The sequence below is a fragment of the Lissotriton vulgaris genome, chromosome 3_1 (assembly GCF_964263255.1).
Source record: "Lissotriton vulgaris chromosome 3_1, aLisVul1.2, whole genome shotgun sequence".
NCBI classification, from domain to species: Eukaryota; Metazoa; Chordata; class Amphibia; order Caudata; family Salamandridae; genus Lissotriton; species Lissotriton vulgaris.
The window spans coordinates 2136312093-2136326837 of NC_141689.1; the positions used below are offsets into that span (position 1 = coordinate 2136312093).

Sequence of the window (14745 nt, forward strand, 5' to 3'; positions counted from 1 at the left end):
AATACCTCAAATTATTCATCTTGGACACCTACCTCGTTAATAAAACATCTCTGGGTGATCTTCTTGAATCTTATTTAAGGAAGCATTCAAATTGTATGTGTACATATCCTATAGGTTTCTAGGGCAAAATATGTATTTATTTTAGACTTTTTGTTGTTAAACCCACACTACTAGTGGCCAGGAGCGGTATTCTTGAGTGTGATACAGCTCTGGGCCATTCTGAGCAGGCAAGTGTTTCTGGTCCCAGAATATTCATATCTTGAAATCTAAAACTCAGTTTCTGGGCCCAGAAACACGGATCCCGTGTGAGGAGCTACAGGGGATTGGAAGTCTTCAGAGCTAGTTGGCGGACTTTTGTGCTAGAGAGACCATGTCCTGTAATCCTAATAAAAAAAGGGGGGGTGGTCTGTTAGCAGTCGAGCAAGGAGATGATTTCATCATATCAAACCCCGACAGAAAGCATGCTCTGGTAGGCTTGTCATCAAGGCAAGTAAGGGTCTTTGCAGCTCCCAGTGATTGAAATATGAGTCTGCCATGACTACTCCAAAGAGACTGATTCTCTTCTATGTGGGAGAGATTTGCACAACAGCTCTGCAGCATTTAGCATAGATGAGAGAAACATGCATTGATAGCAGAGCTATTGAAAGGGAACTACAACGTGCCACTACTAATATGCTGTCTATGAGCTCCCTTTTGTCAGTACCTCGACAGTGTGTGCTCCTCTCTACCCCACGGAGTACACTCCCAAAAACAATACCTCTTGGAAATCCTTCCAGGTCCCGGATGGGGAGGAGCTGTCACATTCTTTGGCGTCTCTTAAACCATCCAACCATTTCAGTGATCCACTTCCCGCTAAGTTTCTCAATGATATCCCTCTCTGGACCCGGATCATTTAAAAATCTCTCATACAGGGGAGGATTCCCAACTGCCTTAAGATGGGGCAAGTCACACCCTTCCCCAAGAAGCCTAACGCAGACTAAGAGGATCCCAATAATTTCTGTCATATCACCAGCATCAAGTCTTTAGTGAAATTGCTCGAGAAATGCATTCACACACAGCTTTGCAACCACATCAAGAAATTTTAGCTCGTAGACCGACACCAGTTGGGTTTTAGAACAGGGCACAGTACAGAAACAGCTCTAACTCAAATCGTTGATGACGCCTTGAGGGCTCTTGATCAAGACGTTCCTAGTCTTCTGATCCTTCTTTACTAGTTCTCTGCTTTTGACACGATCAAACATGATAACTTAATTACTTTTCTTCAACATAGGATGGGGTTATCTTGCCCTGTCTTAAATTGGTTCGCCTCCTACCTACATAACCGAACCCAAAGAATCAAAGTCAAACAATCTCTGGCTGCCAGTACTCTGGTTTCTATTGGGGTACCTCAAGGATCTGCACTCTCGCCCACGTTCTTCAATCTCTTTATGGAACCTCTAACTGTTATTCTGAACTGGGCTAGCATTCAGTACCATATGTACGCGGATGACTCAACCATATTTGAAGGTCTCCTCTCCAGATGACATTATAGCACTTAATGGGGCGCTTCTAAAAACTCAACAATGGCTAACACATAATCATGTGTTACTAAATACCCTCAAAACAGCATTTCTACTGATTACCCCCTGTAACCATCGGGCCCCTTGGCAAAACTGGATCAAACAACTTTCAGCACTCAACTGAACCCCTCATGTGGTGGGCTCCGCTTGTTCTTTAGGCGTCACCCTGGACAAATTCCTAAATATGCAAGGGCACATCAGTGCCATCATTAGGAGTGCCAATCATCAGCTCAACACTCTTAGAAAAATCAACCCTTTGCTACCTCCTGAGGACATCCAGTCAGCAGTCCAATCTCTAGTTAACTGACAATTGGAGTATGGTTTGGTGACCCTATCTGGGCCTCCTAAGACTAGGTTAGCTCCGCTAAGAGCTACTCTGAACGCCTCTGCCAGACACATCACAGGCTCCAGAAAGCATGATCAAATCACATCTGACTTAATTCAACTTAACTGGCTTTCCTTTGAAACAAGGACCCGCTTCAAGATAGCCTGTACGACGCATAAAGCTATTCACTTCAACACCCCTGTTTACCTGGTAAAAAAAGCGAGCCTCTCCGGTTCTCGTTGGAACTTAAAAAGCTCCAATACTCTGCTACTGAAACCTCCCAAATTCGTCAAAAAAAGAACTTACAACCGTGCCTTCTCAGGCTGGCTCCAAGAATTTGGATTGCCCTTCTGCCGGAGATCAGAGCCAACCCCTCGACTGCTTCATTTAAAAAACAGGTCAAATAGTTACTCTCGAATGAACTTCATCAGCAATAGCCTCTATGACATTTGCAAGTCCCTTCCTTCTCTTGCTTGACAGTCGTTTTACATTGTGTCTCAAAATGTATTTTGTTGACTTTTTGTCATAGTGCTCTGCTAAAACTTCACGGCGCCTACTAGTACAGCTGTTATCTCTTGATCACTTGCTACTTAGTCTTCCCATTGCACCCCTTGTGCTTTTTCTGTTTCAGATTGTACTTGTACTTGTGCTGTTTCCTCATGTCAATGTTAGTAATGTTGTACAGCTCTCTGATACCCGTCTGGGCCTTGTTCGCGCTTAATAAAACTTTTCAAATAAAATAAAATAAATCATCTTTAGGTTGAAACTGGGATTTCTGAATCTAGTTCTGAGAGACTTTGGGGAGAAAAGTCATTTAATTAACTTTAAGCGCATCTTCCTTTGGTGTATCCTGCTCTGCTAGTGACACTTCTGCCCTAAGTCTTGGTCCTCTTGGCTACACAGGACTGTCATTCCCCTTGATCTAACTGAAGTAATGCAATAATTGCGGACCTCCTAGCTCCCGTCCCAGGTATGCCATTCTCACCAGTTATCAAGAAGTGGGAATGGATTGTTGTGCTCTACAGGGATAGCCTGATTGATCTTCTACACTGAACACGTTTTCACAGTCTGTGTTAAAGTTACCTTCTCTCTGTTTTCAGTTTTTCTCTAACTCTGCATCAACCTCCTACTCAATCCATTGCAGTGTAGTGGTAGCACTTACAAACCTCAGGTAACCCATATAGACAATTTGTGTGCCCCTTCTACCACTGGGTAGCCTGTAGGAGACTTTCAGGTGCTCAGCTATTGCACAGGCATACAAATCAACACACCAAAACATCAAAGACCCCCAAACATCGTTTTTAGGAGGAGTATGACCTTCTGCCAAGCAGGGAAAACCACAAAGTATTAATGGAGATTGGTTCAACACCATCCACATGTTTCAATGTGTTATATTTTTTTTGGGGGGGGGGGGGGGGGGGGGGGGGGGGGAATATTTTTTATTTTCATATCAACAAAGCGATTGGGACAGCTTCTTAAAATTTGCTGCATCACATATATGCAAGTCAGCAAGTATAGAACAGTTACATTCAGTCCAGAGCTTTGTGGGAGAAATATAATCAGCAACATAATAGTGCACAACATAGCCCCATCTCAGCATGGCTCCTACAAAGAATCAGTCTAAGTCCTCATAATCCCCAGTGTTACGCGGTGGCTCACAAATATAACCTCTGAATTTGTTCCAGTCCCCCCACATTCCTTCCCATTTTCCCGGGCAACCACGATGGATAAAGACAGCCTTCTCTGCTACCATCGCCTCATCCATATCTCTACACCATTTATTGAGCGTCGGTGAAGCCGCCGATCCCCACAGCATAGCAATGTTGCGTTTCGCCATCATCATGCCTAACCTCACCCAGTCCTGCTGGCGATGGTTCAGGTCGTTAGGTTCCCACATGTTCAACAAACAGCGGCGAGGCTCCAACAACAAAGAGATATCTATCGTTTGGGAAATATTGTGCTTTATAGCCGTCCAGTACATTGTCATGTATCTGCAGTCCCAAATGGTATGGAAGAACGTTCCCTCCTCCCCACAGTTACAGAGACAGAACTTATGTGTGGCTTTACCTATTTTGTGTAGAATCGTTCTAGTGTAATACGTGCGGTGCAGTACCTTTAGCTAGATCAGCTTTAACCTGGAGGGGATAGCAGTTTCGCGTGGTGGGGCGAGGGCCTCCTGCCATTCGTAATCGTCAAAGGGGCACACCTCCCCAGCCCAGTTCTGTTTCAACGTGGACATTACATCCGGAAGGTTATTAATTAGTTTCCTATAAGTAAAGGAAGTGGCCCTATCTGTCATATGGTCTGTCAGAAGCCTATCTTCAAGCGGGGACGACTCCTGCAAGACTGTGCCCAGTGGTATAACCGAGTGTAATGCGTGCGCAATTTGCAGGTACCTGAACTTCTCCGTCAGTGACATCTCGTATTGTGTCTGCAAGTGGCCAAAATCGACCATGTCACCTTTCTTCCATAGGTCACCCACCACTGATATGCCAATGGAGTCCCAAGCCTGGAACCCCTTGCTGTTACGAAGGAAGCCAGGAGTCCCACAGCGGTGTCATTTGGGTGAGAGTGTCACTGCATTTGAGACGTCTATTGGCCTTGTACCATAACTGTACTGAGTGTTGTGTCGGATCCACCAGATCCACCGGGGGGCGGCGGGAGTAAAGATTGCGCAGCAGACCCCTACCATAAAAAGAGTGCTTGTCAGCGAAGTACGCCGGTTCGGTCTGTGGGGCATGTAGCCAGAAATTAATCTGCTTAAGATGTGCCGCCCAATAGTAGAGTTCAATGTTCGGGAGCGCTATCCCCCCCATCGTACCAGCTTCTGGTTAATTTATCCTGGGCGATTTGGGGTGGCCTTGCGCCCCAAAGCAGGTGGGATACCGTCGCCGTGATTGCTTTAAAGTAAGCCGGTGGGACTGGAAACGGGGAATTTTCAAGCACATATAGGAAGCACGGGAGCACCATCATTTTGTACAGCGCCACCTTGCCTAAGAGCGTGAGGGGAAGTGCCTGCCACACTCCGACGTCGCGTTTAAACCTTTCCATCAGTGGTCGGAGGTTCAGGTCATAAAATTCGTCGGGGTCTGACGTAATGAGAATACCTAGATATTTGAATGCTGCCGTCGCGGTCCGCAGGGGGCAGCTCAGGGGCAGTACGGGAGGTGGGCCAGCCAGAACATGAAGGAAGGACTTAGTCCAGTTGATCTTGTAACCGGACACCCTACCGAACTTCTCACAGATTTTTAATAATTCAAGAACAGATTTTTTGGGGGAGGTGAGACATAAAAGTATATCATCCGGGTATAGGAATATACGATCCTCCCACCCATCGGACCATCGGAGCCCTCTGATAGAGGGCTCCCACCTGACCCAAATCGCAAGAGGCTCGAAAAGCAACGGGGACAGCGGGCACCCCTGCCTTGTGCCACGGCCCAATGGGAAGTCTCGTAAAATGTGTCCATCGGCAGCAACATGCGCCAGTGGCCTAGTATACAATAAACTAACCCAGGTGCAGAACTTGGGGCCGAACCCCATATGTTGGAGCACTGCAAACAAGTAAGGCCATTCGACTGTATCGAACGCCATAGTCGCGACCAGCGACAGGATGACTGCAGGCTCCCCTATAAGTGTTGAACGCGCCATGACCGCATGGAGTCGACGGAGGTTAAGGGCCGTGCTTCGATGCGGCATGAAACCAGATTGGTCCGGACTGATCAAGGATGCTAGATGCAGAGTCAACCTTAATGCCAGTAATTTGGCTAGTATTTTGGGCTCAGCTTTGATGAGAGATCGGATGGTAAGAAGAGTAGTCCGTCGCCGGCCTGCCCAGCTTGTGAATTGCAACAATCGTTGCTAGCCGCTGATCTCTAGGCAGCTCCCCGCGCCCAAGGCTATCAGATAACATACGCAGGAAGAAGGGGGCCGTCGTTTGTACCGTTCTCTTATGAAGTTCAACTGGAAGCCCGTTCGGACCCAGCACCTTACCGGACGCCAGTGCATAGGTGGGGGCCTGCGCCTCCTCAGTCGTAATGTCCGCCTCAAACAGCAGCGCTGCCTCGGAGGAGAGCTTAGGTATCGAGAGATCTTTAATGTAGCCGTATGCCTCCGCAACCGTATAGGATGCCTGGGGAGCATTGATTCGCTCTTAATGGTCAGCCAGTATGTGGACTATACCATCAGGATCAGATATCATGGAGCCAGTGGGGGACATCAATTGAGCAATGACTATGATCACCCTTTCTTTCCTGTCTAGCCAGGCTAGCATCTTCCCTGCCTTATCTCCCAGCTCGTATATCCTATGCCGAGTGGCTTGGACCTGAGCGTGAACCATTTCCCTCTGCAGGGACAGGACCTCAGCCTGTTTGAGCCGAACTTTGCGGGCAGCTCCAGGAGACGGGCGGGCTTCCTGGTTCACAACAGCCATAGATAATTCCGCCTCAAGGCCGTCTAACGTCGCCCACTGCTCCTTCTTATGCCCCGTGATTGAGGCCATCGCTTGTCCCCGTAAGACCGTCTTATACGCCTCCCAGAGCGTACTAGGGGAGTCCACCGAGCCTTGATTTTCTTGGGAAGTACTGCTTATTAGTGCGTGTGAGCGCTGTCATGACAGGGACTACCTGTAGGAATTCAGCGTGTATCTGAAACATTCGCCTTCTACCAGTTTGGTGATGGGTATATTTTAGAAGAATTGGTGAGTGGTCTGAGATACCTCTCGGAAGTATAATGACCTCCTCCACACCTCTCAGGGTGTCTGCGGACACTAGAAAATAGTCAATGCGTGTGAGACAGGTGTGCACTGGGGAGTAGAAAGTGAAGCGCGTCTCAGCCGGGTGTTTGAACCTCCAACTATCTGTAAGACCTAGGGCATCCACTAGACCAAGAAGACGTCTCCCACCCTGCTGCTCCGCCCTAATAGGGAATCTGTCCAGGGTTCCGTCAATGATGTAATTAAAGTCGCCCCCCACTAGAAGCGTCGCAACCGGTAGCGCCAGGAGAAATGCTGTGAGAGCTGAGTGAGCTTGTGCGTGGAGTGCCAGGGTTATATACACACAGAGACAAGATTGAACATCCGGCCCTCCCATTGACAAGTTAACACCGCGATTCGGCCCTTGTCATGAACTCGTGTTTGGTGCACCATCAGGCGTAAGTTTTTCTTTACAAGGATCCCCGTGCCCCTAGAACCTGAGGAGAATTCAGCATGGGCCACCATCTTATAACCCCACCTATCCATAGCTCGGACTGCCAACCCTACCAGGTGTGTTTCCTGCAAGAATACCCCTGCGGGGCAATGTGTTTCATTTTTGCCTTAATTCCTATTCAAGTACAAAGTCAGTAAAATAGAAATTGACATCTATTGCCAATTTGTATCTGTCTTCACACTGTGTTCGAACAAGTTACCCCAGTGGGAGCAATGCTTTCTGTGGTCTATGCAGCCATCTCTTTAGGGCAAAAAGCTATACACTATAATCCTCTCTAACTGCAAAGAGCCAAGAGGATTACATTACTCTGATGTGGGTGTAAATTTGCTTTTAATCTTTCGTCCCCGCTCCATTGTTGGGGAGAAGCAGTAACTTAGTTAAAACATGTATTAATAAAGTGCAAGGCGCTTCTTCCGCTGCGCAGACTGGAATATTATACCTTCACCCTTATCCATTTCCCCATTTTGTATGTAGATTCCCTACAAAACTAATTCTCAGGAGGAACAAAAATCTTTTTACGAAGGTTTCGCGTTCAGGAATCTGAGTCATTGCACTTTATATCAATACTGATATCTGGACTACAACTATAATAGTAAGTGATTTGTAAAGCACTTGCTTACACCAGACGGTGTGTCCCCGCACTGAGACCATGACCTACTTCAGCTATAAGATAAACAGAGACAAAGATAGAAAAGTAAAATCCGTATCAGATAATAATGGGAGCTAAACAGCCAGGTTTTAAGAGTGTTCCTAAACGTTTTTTCAGAGGGTTCTGCTCTCAGGTGTGACGGTAAAGAATTCCAGTCTTTGGATGCCAAGAAGGAAAAAGAGTGTGCCCCTAGTCTGGCCCCACAGAACCAGGGAAACTGCACTAACTTTTATTTAGAAGATCATAGGTTTTGTGATGGTAAGTACAGATGTATCATGGTGAATAATCTTCATGACATAGGTACACAAGACCAGCTAGAAAATCTCCTACATAACATTTTAGCATATCCTATGTTCACATGTCTGTCAAAGGGTCCCGTCCCTAAAAGACGAAAATCTAAGTAACCTGGTCCTATAAGTGGGTGTTCTGCTCAGTACAAGGTGTTTTGGCATTGACCTGGACGGCAGCGTATCATATCCTCCAATACATGTAGTGAAGTAGTAAAGCGCCTAACCTCCTTATTTAGGAATAGGTCACAGGTGGACATTGTAAACCAATTCAGTTCTGAGTCCATCATGCTGCCATGTGGGGTTCTTCTGAGCTCCTCCTTGAGCCTTACACTTTTCAACCTATATGTTTTCCCACTGGCTACGTTGATATCGTCCTTTGGACTACAAGCCATCTCTTATGCCGATGACACGCAAATAGTTGTGTCAATTACCAAAGACACGGAGTTCATCTCTGCCAACTTAAAACATCGTATGCAGGCAGTAGCCACCTGGATGGGCAAAAACGACTTTAAACTTAATGGAGACAAGACGGAGGTCTTGATCCTTGGTAGCCACCCATTTATATGGAACAACTCCTGGTGGCCGGAAATGCTGGGTACACTACCCACTCTGACAGATTTCGCAAACAAACTAGGAGCAGTGGTACATAAAAAATTGTCATTTGACCTTCAGGTCAACTGTACAGTATCAACCTGTCTTTGGATCATCAGGACTCTTAGGAAGGTGTTTTTTTTATTCCTCTTCAGGAGTGCAAACAAGTGGCTATAGCCTTGATTTCATCCAGGCTGAACCATTGCAATGTACTCTACCTTGATATAAACAAATCTGCAGTAGCAAAGCTACAGTTGGTACAGAATGCGGCGGCGAGACTGATACCTGATATCCCAAAACATCAATCAGTCTCAGCTGAGATAGCCGAACTTAATTGGTTACCAGTGAACAAGCTTATCGCCTTTAAAGTTCTTTGCATTGTACACAAGGCTGTACATAACACTGGGATTCAAGGACTTGGAACCATGTTCCAGTAGTACAACCCCTCCATACAGCTCAGAACCTTGTGGCTGTTCATAAATTTCAGAAGGCAAGTTGGGAAGGCACAGCTTTTTTGGTGGCCACAGCACAAAGCTCTAGAACTCACTCCCACACTCCATCACTAGCCTCACTCAGGCTCATACCGCATTTTGAAAAGCCTTGAAAACCTGGCTTTTCACTCTCTAACTGAAGACAGGTTGTTTCTCTGTGATCTTAGAACCTTTATTTCTGCTGACTATCTCTCTTCTGGACTTTTCCATGCTTGTTGCGCATCCTGTAAATCCAGGTAATTTAATGTAATTGTTTTAGGAGTAGATTTATAAACAAGGTAACTTTTACAGACCAGCCAATTACTACAGGTCACATATCTGCACCCCTAACGTCCAATTCGGAAAAAGTGAACCTTGAAGATAATTCTGCTCAGCATGTAGTTGAAAAATACCCCTAGGCTGAAATATTCTAGGGGACAGACCTTAAATTTAAAAATGAACGTGATTTTCTTTATTAATGGGAGATAGTGATGCGTATTTCAGTTAAATACAGCTAAATCGACAACTAGTCGTGCCTTATCTCCTTCTGAAATGTGATAAGTTAGATATAAAAATTATTATATGTACCGGGATCACTGTGCTTCCTTGTTACCAGGAGAAGAAAGACCATGTGTTTGTCCATATGATCCAGCATTTCCATACAACGCTACTTAGAATCGTACAGTTATACATTCAGCGTCGGGTTTCTCCCAGAGAAAGTCTACTGTTAATAGACAGAAAGGAACAAATACACTTTATACGGAACTGCTAACGAGACTTAAAACCCATTGTAATGTTCATCATGAGCCCTTGAGAATGACTAAAAAAACCTTGCTACAAAATGACCTGCCAGCAGAAAACAGACCTAATGGTCTTATTGCTCGTATATGTTTTTTTTTTTAAAGTTCCGGTCGGAATATTCAGGGGATGAGGCACGAATGGCCTTAAAGGTTATCCGTTTGGTCCTTGAAGTTTGTGTAATTGAAGTAGTTTGAACATACCTGAGGGCCATGTAGACCTGCTACCGTGTAGCAACATGTAGTGTGAATTCCCTTTAGAGTGCTTAACTACAATGTCAAACAGTGACATTTTAAAGTCTGTGTTTCCATCCTGTTCTGTTAAAAAGTGTTTTCATTCATCTTTCTACCTATAGATAGATACCAGACATATCCCAGTAACCTGCGTTGATTTTGGTTTCCCTTATGCTGCATATCGGAAATCATCTCTGACACAAACATCCTGGGGAAAAATGGATTGTACAAAATATTCCTGACTAAGCCGTACAGAGTACATTATCACCCAGCACTACACAACAGAATAAACATCACAGTAATCTCGTACATAGTGAACTACAGGATTCAGATTACAGGAAATCCTCCACCCCATCATAACTTCCGAAGGGCAGACTCTGGTTAACTCATCATTTAAGGCTTCCAGTTTTCCGTTTTTACTAATTTTTACAGAAAAATTCAGACCGAAAACGTTGGGCTTCCTGTCTGTAATTATTTTTCAAAGCAGAAAAATACAGAAAATTGTGCTTCTGGGTTACTCTCCATGCTGTTTTTTTTTAATTTCCAAGACAACCGCTGAGCATGGGAGCATGAGACAGCATGGAAAGATGAAAAAGAAAAAAAATGCGATTTCCCTAAATACTTGCATATGTTAACATATGTTTGCATTATAATGGAGATATTTACCAATGGGTCATCTTTAGCTATATTTAGCTTAATTTGCTAAAACGTGAAAAACAGTAAAGTATGGTTGCATGTTTTTCAGTTAAATAAACGTGGAAATATTTCGTTGTATTACTCCATTTATTCTCAAATTACTAAATAAATATGGATAAATAAAAATTAGATGGCCGAAAAAAATAAATATGGATAAATAGACAGAAATGTTAAAAATATAAATACCATGAAACAGGGAATCCCGACTCATGATTTATCATTCTGAGTCCTGGGATTGGCCTGAGTTTGGATTGCTGGAGCCCATTCTTTGGATCGCATGTCCGCCCAATTCAAACAGTGACAACCACAGAATGTAATGCAGCTACGACATGAACCATGTTGTTTGAATGCTCCCTTTGTTCAGAGCTAAAAGCACTAGGGCCATTGTATAAACACAGTCTAGTGTCTCTGTTACTCAACCAGGTCATAACCACACAAAACATACATATGACAGCAAAAATACTTACAGGAGCCTTTTCACAGCTACTGGAATCCACTAGACAAAAGAAATGAAAAGACAATTACTAAGATTACCAAGCTGAATTGCAAACTATCCATCCTAACTATGGCATCTCAATTAATAGGCAACATCAATTTGAAGAAGGTATGCATGACCCTCCACCCACAGCAGTATGTTTGGGCTCAGTGACATAAATAGCGCCTTCTATCTACCTCTAGCTATACAGAGCTACGGGACCACCTCAAGCGTCACTTCAAATACTGCAGAACGGCATGTACTGTGGCAAAGCCTTCAAAGCACGCTACTAATGTGTGTTCAAGAGGCATAGATTAAGGGGAATCTTGCGCAATAGATCCACATGGGTAGATGCTAATTATCTGCCACAGTTACCAAAGGAACATACACCGCTTGAACGAAAGGTAATTAAAATCTAGATATTTTAGCTAAAACACTTCATGTAGTGTTAAGTGCCATAACGTCTAAAACTACATGTTTGAGAAGTTTCAGAGGCTCAATGTTGCTTGAAGAAACATTAACATAATTTTGCGTGAAACTTTATTTATTTTTTTCTTGTTTAAAAATGAATCATTTCTTTTAGGAGAATGCTCATAGACACTTCTCAAGGGTGGCTGCTCTTTGTCAACTGTGAGTATGTTAGAGGCAAACACTAACGAAGCACAGGTCTAGAGTGAGTGAAAGGTCATTCATTCGCTGCATAATATTTCCATAGGCAGTCTGAGGGCGGGTCTGGAGGGGTGGAACTACTGGGCGCACAAGTTAGTTACCTGACTGCGAGAAAAACTGCGAGCGCTGCCAGGAGTTCCGAAACGTAAGCGGAACACTGGCTCTGTTAGGTGACTCTAGGTTAGAGAGCAGAATAAAAATGGAACAAAAACAATCAACAGGACATCTTGTTTTTCTACGGTGAAAGTGTTTTTTTAAAAGCCTAGATTTCTTTTTTACATTTTATTCCTTAAGGTAGCATTTCTTTATTTTTATTTTTTGCATTACGTTCTCCTGCCTCCCATTAAATCACTCTGCCAATTCCTGTATTTATTAAAGATAAAGTTTCCAGCAAAGCACGATCAGCTTTACAGATAGGCCCTTACTTCACAAGAGTAGGTCACTTGTCAGACAATCTAGAAGAGAAATATGGAGGAGTGAGAGGATATTTAAAGAGCCTGACCCTGTGCCTCCCCCTCATGTAAATGTAAATGTATGTAAATGTAAATGTATTGGCATTTATATAGCGCACTACTTACCCGTAGGGTCCCAAGGCGCTTCGACCGCTGCGAAACCCTTCCTGGCTTCCCTGAGAGATGGTCCCTTAATGGGTATCTCCAGGGTGAGACCAGGCATCCCCGGCGGTCTGGTGGGGCCGTTAGTGAAGATGAGGCAAGCTAATGCCCAGAGTTGCCGAGTGTGATCGCTGATCAGAGTGGGCACCGAGGCGAGAGAATTATCGAGTCCGCTGACCCTGGTCCAGAAACCTGCCGCGCCGGGAATCGAACCCTGGTCCCGGGCCGTCCTCTGCTCTCGGGTCTGCCGCCTCTAACCAGTGAGCCACACTACTTCATCTATGCATCTATACAAACATTAGCACTGGTAGGCTCTATGGAGTACATGATACCTTAGTTTATGTGTGGATTAGGTCCTAGGTGACGCACTGGCCGTTAAATAACCAAATTGTAAGACTGTTAATCTTTCAATGCAACTTCTCACCCACATAAAATGGCATGCTTCATCATTGGTGCTGCTCCTTCGTCATTACAATGAAAGTGCTTGACGGATTCATACTGAGCTCTCGCGTCTTTTCAAAAGTTTAATTTGTTGAAGATGCTTATGATAGATTAAGGGGCCTCAAAGAGTAACTGTTAAAATCGTTTTATAGGTGTGTTGTTGAAATCTAACTTGGGCACGGTAAAGAACTTCGAGAAGGAGGAACTATGCATTATTATGCTACCTGACTATCATATCGTCGGCATGTTTCAACCCATCAACGAGGGAATACAACATCAACGGGTTTTCAGCACAACTGTTGACCCTTTTTGTCTATAAATTCCTAGGTTGCCTTCACCTAGTGAAGCATTAAGAAAGCTCCTTATATGTAACAAGCTGGAGTAGGACCCAGAATCCTAAATATGAGCAGATCGATATTTTGGTACCACCCTACATGTGCACTCTAACCAGGTCTAGACCATAGTCATCTGGTATAAAAAGTAAATTTATTGAAATAAATTGAGTAACATCAATACGTCATACAATTAAACATCAAAGATTAAATAAGAAGTAGCACTAATATTACATATGCTGTTTGGGGGAGAGAGAAGCAAAATACTTTAAGAAATACAAAGAACTGGTTCTTGGAAGTCTTAATATAAGAAGAAATACGAATAATGGCTTAATTTACTAGAAAGATGCAATCATATGAATAATACGGAAAAAACATACTAAACAATGTAATTCTCACTATGAGGAAAGTCAGGGAATGCTGGACAACTTGTACCAAGGGGATGGGAGCCAAGATTTTTTGCGCTATTTTCTAAAAACTGTGTGACAGGAGACCATAGTTGTAGACGTTTCTTAGCAAGAGATAGAAGTTATACAAAAGTTGTATCAAACTGTGATTATTGCAGACAGCATACCATCAAGTTAAATATGATAGTTTAGATGTATCCTTTCAATTCTTTGTTATCTGTTGAAAAGCAACTGCTAGCAACAAGTCTATGATTTGTATTTGTGATTGCCTCATATTCCAATCGATAGATATACTCCCCAGAAAAATTTTGTTGGGTGAAAAGGGGACTGTGTTATTAAAGTTAGTGTTAATCTGAGTTGAGACTTGTTTCCAAAATTTGAGTACACATGGACATGTAAATAGTAAATGTTTTAAATCAGCGTGTGCAAGGGAGCATGAAGAGCAAATGTCAGGATTTTCAGCCTGCATTTTGTGCGAGGTTGTGGATGTTAAGAGGAGTCCGTTATAAATGAAGAAAAGAGTTTGTGTAGCGTTTGCTGCTCTAGATGATTTCCTGATTTTTCCCCAGATCTTATTCCACATGACGATGGACCATTCTGTGTCAAAATCAATTTCCCAAGTAAGTTCTGTTTTTGTTTTATTCCGGTCAATGGAAGATTGCGTCAAGCAAGAATAAATATTAGAGGCTTTGGGGTTTATGCGGAGAAGGTTATACCACATAGAATCGGAAAGGAAGGAGTAAGGGCTTAGAGATTGAAAGTAAGTGTGTGCCTAGAGTATTGCAGTTCGTAAAACTGAAAATGTGTGCTGAAAGGAAAGAGGTAATTGGAAAAGAGTGTGCACCCTTGAGAATGGAAGAAGTGTGCCGTGTTCAAAAAGCTGACGTACCCAGAGTAATCGAGTATATATTTGTTGTGCCAAATGGTGGAGGCCAAAAAGGTATCAAGGGCATGTGGGGCAGAATGAAGGACAGCGTTTAATCCCTTACAGA

The 14745-nt window shown here is 43.8% G+C and overlaps 1 protein-coding gene across 7 annotated transcripts in view; it reads right to left on the bottom strand.

Moving 5' to 3' along the window:
* LIMCH1 (LIM and calponin homology domains 1) overlaps positions 1–14745 on the bottom strand; it is an 892718-nt gene that overhangs the window by 108012 nt on the left and 769961 nt on the right. For all 7 annotated transcript variants that reach the window (XM_086962709.1, XM_086962710.1, XM_086962708.1 and 4 more), the window contains one exon: positions 11283–11311. In XM_086962709.1, the coding sequence (XP_086818835.1) occupies positions 11283–11311 (29 nt within the window). The remainder of the gene's footprint in view (positions 1–11282; positions 11312–14745) is intronic.